This window comes from Lineus longissimus, chromosome 6 (assembly GCF_910592395.1).
Source record: "Lineus longissimus chromosome 6, tnLinLong1.2, whole genome shotgun sequence".
Taxonomy (NCBI): Eukaryota; Metazoa; Nemertea; class Pilidiophora; order Heteronemertea; family Lineidae; genus Lineus; species Lineus longissimus.
This window is the reverse complement of record NC_088313.1, coordinates 9,445,325-9,451,951: the sequence shown is the minus strand read 5'-3', so window position 1 is coordinate 9,451,951 and position 6,627 is coordinate 9,445,325. Positions and strand designations below refer to the sequence as shown.

General features: G+C 43.4%; 1 protein-coding gene across 1 annotated transcript in view; it reads left to right on the top strand.

The window, feature by feature from the left end:
- The first annotated feature begins 271 nt into the window (after positions 1 to 271).
- The window catches only part of LOC135489493 (receptor-type tyrosine-protein phosphatase F-like), a 33,068-nt gene continuing 26,712 nt past the window's right edge, over positions 272 to 6,627 (top strand). Inside the window, exons 1-2 of the mRNA XM_064774873.1 lie at positions 272 to 370; positions 842 to 969. Of these exons, the coding sequence (XP_064630943.1) occupies positions 283 to 370; positions 842 to 969 (216 nt within the window). The 5' untranslated portion in view covers positions 272 to 282. The remainder of the gene's footprint in view (positions 371 to 841; positions 970 to 6,627) is intronic.

The window sequence follows — 6,627 nt, the reverse complement described above, 5'->3', positions numbered from 1 at the left end:
TACACTTCTATAAAGTCAATGACAAACATTTACGAAGTGTTCCATCACTTTCACATCACTTATGGGCGAATAAATTTGTTTGAGGTGTACCAGGTTCAGCTTTGGATACTGAAAACTGACAAAGGATAATCACTGAAGACTAAACCAGGGATAATGCCAATGTAGCACGTGGTGTGCGGGAGAATTTTAGCAGACCTTATAGAAGTGAAAGTAGTTCACCGGATATGACGACGTGCTTGATGTTCATTAAACGCTCATTTGACGCCCAAACGCCATTAGAAGATGTCGACTTTACCCGTCTTCCTCCTCCTTTTTGGATGTTGCTTTTACAACATCGAGCTGTCTGCAGCAGACTGTGAAGATGAATCTTGTAAGTATCTTTTTTTCCTTAGGGCGCAAAGATCTGGAGCTGTTGTCCATCTCACGAAAACATGGCACAAGGATTCGTTTGAATTTCATGCAGAAAATACAGCAGTTGATTGAAATTCATATATTTTATCTGAAACTTCTAAAAAAGCACTAAATATCCAAATACACTTTCTTCGGACTAGACATCACCAAGAACGAGCCGACTACAGCGAAATGCTGACAAATTTGCCAATCTTTTTAGGCTTTTTTCCGTGCAGTGCCATCTTCTCGTGATATTGAGAACAGTTGACATAAGATTCTTTGAGAATCAACTTCAGTCAAAACATAGAAAATTCTCAGACATAAAGTTACCAAAACGAACTTGAGAATCTTAGTTAATCCAGGCCCTTGGATACGACAATGAAATATCCCCATGGTAAGACCGTTTAGTGGACCTTTTCCTGTCATCAGAGCCCACCTCTCTTCCCTTCAGACCAGGGTCTTAGACTGCCAAGGACTTGGGTCGCCCCCGGTTCATCCTCGAGGAACGGCATAATATTTGAGGAATTCATTGATGTATACCATCGAAAACCGAGAGGGGAAAACGTCACTAAGTACGAGGTAAGGAACGTATAGGATTATAAATACATTATCAAGTTATGAGGTCTTTTTCTGTATGAAACCTTTACTGTGGGGCATATCTCGCTGGTGGTCCATATATAATGCCCCACAATTTTTTCAACGTTTTTCAGACCCCTTTGGCCTCATGGGACACCGTAGTGTCACTCTCCAATAACTCTGTTTTATACACACTTGTCCCGTTTTAGTTCCAACTTGAAGTCTAGATGGCACTACGTGTACTTTTGTCTTTGTGGGGCATATAATTACTGCCCCACATATTTATCATCGATAGTGGGATTGAAAAATTTGTGGGATATATAATATGTTATCAAATTTTTAAGCGCTTGCAGGCAACTTTTACAGTGGTTTCTCTTTATCGCGTCACTAAACAAACGAACATCGCTCATGAGGATGGCATTAGGCAGGTTATGGGGTCATTCAAGCATTATATTATGCAAACTTTTGGGGTATTTTAGACCCCCCATCTGGAAAGAACCCCTGCCCGTGTACGCCCCCCCCCCCCCCCCCCCCCAGCTGCGTATTTAATACTTGAACGACTCCTTACGTAGCCCAGAACCTCCAGACAGGCTTAAAAATGTGCGTATTTGGAATTAAATAAACTATGCCCAGATTTTGTCGTTTAGGAATGAGGTTCAATTATCATATTCTGGGATTTTTTTCTGGGGGAGGCCCCAGACCCAGGCTCTGTCACCCCCCCCCCCCCCCCCCCCCCCGGCGCCCCACAATTTATGTACGTGCCCTGATTGGGCAGATCCCTTCCAAGTGTCACGCCTTTTAGCTCCGTTGCTCCAGCAGTCAGCGAGAAAAAAATATATTAGAGAAGTTCAGACTCCAACTTAGCATTGTGATTGATTTAAACTGGTCATTTCGAGACACCTTTAATCAAACTAATTTGAAAACGGCTTCATACTATAGATCATATTTCCTGGTTAAAAACTATGCAAACTACATGTATATTACGAATAAAAAATCATTTTCTTGAGTGTTTTGCGTTTAATTTACAACTTATGTAAATGAGTAAATAAACTGACGAGAGCTAATTAGACCAAACATTACATTAAAACTTGAGCATGCTAATTAGAGCAAGCATGTTATTCACACCATCGGCAGCTGCCCTTCTTGATGTCAAGCTAATATTCCCGCTAACATTGAGAGAGGTGATGTGAGAAGATGTTGAGAATTCTTCCTGATGTCTTCCTGCTTTAACTTCAGCCAATTTGAACTGGTACTGATTAAATCATCTTTTTAAAAACGTATTTTATCAATATTACGACGTAGTTAGCATTCTTTACTTTGAGTATTGGTACTCTTACTAATCAACATAATTTATTTGTCCTAAAAACTACGTGCGCATGCCTCTTGACATCATTTAATACTAAATGATGAAAACAAACCGTGAGTCGAAAAAAAAGTTTATTCTTCATTTTATTTGCGCTTACATTTGATCAAACTCACTCACACATCATTTATTTTCATATGGATTCCCATGGTCATTGTGTTCGAGGTGCTAACTATCAACACGGATTTGCGAGAAGGTGCCAATTGATACGATGCGGTCATGGTTGATTACGGCAATTAGGCCTCATGGTCGCGTTAGCGGGGTTAATTTGCAGTTTGGGACCGACCAAGCTGGTGGTCGCGGTTTGGGTACCGGGGTGGTCGTGTTAGCGAGGGCCAGTTAATGGGAATTAGAGAGAAAACCATTCGGGACCGGAGAATTTTGGTCGTGTTCGCGGGGTGGTCGCGTTACTGAGGTGGTCGCCGACCGGGGTTCCACTGTATTCATTGGAAGTGTGCCTCAGCCACAAATAATGAAGTCGTATTCCAAGCCGGGGAGTGCTGGCTTCCGACTTGAAATACGACTTCATTATATCCGCCATTATGCTAACGTCTAGATTAGAATTTCAAAAGTTCCTGTGGACAAAGATTTGGTTCAACAATATTTGAAAGTGTTCTTTAGTTCAACTCAGTCGAAAGCATCACTATAAGACAAAATGTGAGTCGGAAATTCACCATCGACCAAACGATGAAAATGGCAATATTTGATAGTTCTTGGGCATTAAAAGGGAATGGATAAACACCCTGTTCATTTCTGTCCGCAGAAAGATACTGGTTTTAGTAAAAGCTTTTTATTGGGGAGAGTTTTGTCCATTAGGCTTTATGGTATACCCCACAATTTTCACTCTCGTAGTTTTGCTTGATTTCAAGAAACGCATCGTCCAAAATTACCGTACAGTGCTGCCACCTTTGGACCAATTGAAAACAAAATATATGTGATTTTTTTACAAATGAAACCTGTCTTGTGGAGTATCTAAAACTACGGGACGTATTCAATGCCCCACAAATTATATACACTTTTGGGAATGGACATTTTCTACAAAATGAAACCTGTCCTGTGGGGCATCCAGAAATAGGGGGCATTTTTGATACCCTTCGAGATACCGGTTTCAGGGGCACAGCTAGTGAGAGGGGACAGGGCTCAGCACTATGCCCCCCCCCTCGCCCAGCGATCCCGACAAATTTTGTTTTTCATGCAAATATTGGCCGAAAATGGCAACATAGTGCCCCAAAGCAGCAATTTATGTATTAGTGTTGCTGTGGGTGCTAGTGTTGGCCTAGATGTAGAGGCTAGGCCCTAGTACCCGTCTTGTTAGTTTGGGTCCGGGCACATGCACGCGGCCATTGGCTTTAACCCTCGATCGATCCTGTCTTCATTTTCAGTTGTCAGTGTTTTGAGTGGTACACTAACAAGGAAGTCGTCTTTGTATTAAAATCCAACGATGTTGGTTGTGATTAGGCCCTGTGTCGTCTCCTCCTCACCCACTATGTTGGTTGTGACTATACCTGATACGATCAGGTCTTGACCGTCCCTGTATTGTCTCCTCCTGATCACCCACAATGGTGGTTGTGACTTTGTCTGATACGATCAGGCCATATTGGCAGTCCCTATGTCGTCTCCTTCTCGCCGACAATGTTGGTTGTGACTATGTCTAGGTCCTATTGACAGTCCCTGTGTCGTCTCCTCCTCACCCACAATGTTGGTTGTGACTATACCTGATACGACCAGGTCTTGACCGTCCCTGTATTGTCTCCTCCTGATCACCCACAATGGTGGTTGTGACTTTGTCTGATACGATCAGGCCATATTGGCAGTCCCTATGTCGTCTCCTTCTCGCCGACAATGTTGGTTGTGACTATGTCTAGGTCCTATTGACAGTCCCTGTGTCGTCTCCTTCTCACCGACAATGTTGGTTGTGACTATGTCTAGGTCCTATTGACAGTCCCTGTGTCGTCTCCTTCTCACCGACACTAGTGGTTATGACCATCCCATGATTCCACAATGTTGGTTGTGACTATACCTGATACGATCAGGTCATATTGACAGTCCCTGTGTCGTCTTCTCCTCACCAACAATGTTGGTTGTGACTATGCCTAGGTACTGTTGACAGTCCCTGTGTCGTCTCCTTCTCACCGACAATGTTGGTTGTGACTATGCCTAGGTCCTATTGACAGTTGGTTGTGACCAGGCCCTGTGTCGTCTCCTCCTCACCCACAATGTTGGTTGTGACTATACCTGATACGGATCAGGTCTTGACCGTCCCTGTATTGTCTCCTCCTGATCACCCACAATGGTGGTTGTGACTTTGTCTGATACGATCAGGCCATATTGGCAGTCCCTACGTCGTCTCCTTCTCACCGACAATGTTGGTTGTGACTATGCCTAGGTCCTGTTGACAGTCCCTGTGTCGTCTCCTTCTCACCGACAATGGTGGTTATGACCATCCCATGCCTCCACAATGTTGGTTGTGACTATACCTGATACGATCAGGTCATATTTACAGTCCCTGTGTCGTCTCCTCCTCACTGACAATGGTGGTTGTGACTATATGCCTAGGTCCTATTGACAGTCCCTATGTCGTCTCCTTCTCACCGACAATGGTGGTTATGACCATCCCATGCCTCCACAATGTTGGTTGTGACTATACCTGATACGATCAGGTCTTGACCGTCCCTGTATCGTCTCCTCCTATCACCCACAATGGTGGTTGTGACTTTGTCTGATACGATCAAGCCATATTGGCAGTCCCTATGTCGTCTCCTTCTCGCCGACAATGGTGGTTATGACCATCCCATGCCTCCACAATGTTGGTTGGTGAAGTCAGTCAGCAATAAACAAAAACATCTTCACTTCTTCCTTCCCGAATTATAGACTTTGTATAGCCTACTATTAAGCCTAATATGTAAAGTCAAGGACTTAGTGAGCCCCCCTTTAGGTCGGGGGAGCTCCCCCGAACCCCCCTACGAGCATATGTTAAGTGCAAGCTCTAACAACTACAGCTGTTACAATGGGGGGACACCCCCAAACCCCCTCCGTCGACATAGGTTTTTACCAGTGCGTTGGGGGGAAGCTCCCCCCAAACCCCCCCGGTGGACAGTCAACTAGCCCTTCTGTGTCATACTGCTGGAGGGGGGCGCGATGGGACCATCCATATAGTTCCTTCCGACACATTTTTGTTTTGGTAATGTAATACATTGTGATTGTCCTTATTCACGGGAATCGGGCGTTTCCAGTGATATACGACACAAATAGGTTGTCCTCATGCATTCACTTTGGAAACGCATTTTAAAATAGATGTTACGTCCTGTTAATGGGGCACGTCATCATCGCGTACATTTGGGAAAAACTCCCTAACGAGACCGGAGCAGACGGCTGAAAGTAGTTTAATTATTGGCCGCTAGGGTTCAGAATGTCGCTCACCCGAATTTTTCACGCAACTTTTGCTAAATAGAGCTAGTTCTAGTTTGTAATTCATTTTGATACTTCAGATTTGGGTAGTAGACTAAAATAACTTAGTCGTCAGTGTGGTTTTAAGCAGGAAAAACGTATTTGTTTTTCTTAAAGTGCCTTTTTTGACGGGTGTGCGCGATTGTTTTGTTTTTATGTCACGTGACCTCGACCATGTCGACACAAAATTGAAATAAACCACCCTTTTCTGTCATTATTTAGGACGGATATTTCTCTAATAAAAATATTAATATAATTGGCCAATTTCTTAGGCATATGATGTAGCGAATTCCCATGAAGATTTAAATTAATTTCAATCAATGGGATAGCAAACACCACCGGAAGATCGCGGAGAAATCGGTAAACTCAACGGAGTTAATTCAGAAAAATACCAAAAAAAATTGTTTGTAGGATATACAATATTTACTCTCTTTATTTCTCATCAAATCAGTATATACTCCCACACACACGTGTATCTTAAGAGCCCCTCCTAAAGGGGGGCTTATAAGTATAGGTTTATAGACCCAGTAAAAAGACCCATTGCCCATAGCCCATGGAAGTATATAGCTGACTTCCCAAATCGCGAATTCCCTCTATAATAGACAATGGACCTAGAGTGGAGCTACAATGAGCTAGCTCCATAACCAGATGAAGTCACTTCGTTTTTTGCATCAAAACACGCTTGACTGTTTGAGACGGCCCCCTCCATTTAGCTTTTACCTGGCAAGATAATGAGACGATCCCCGCGACTCTCCCACTCGAACACGATGCATGCATCCAATTAATATGGAAGTACGAAGCAGCATGAAGGTAAGTTTTGGTTATGCTCCTGATTGTTTATATAGCCATCT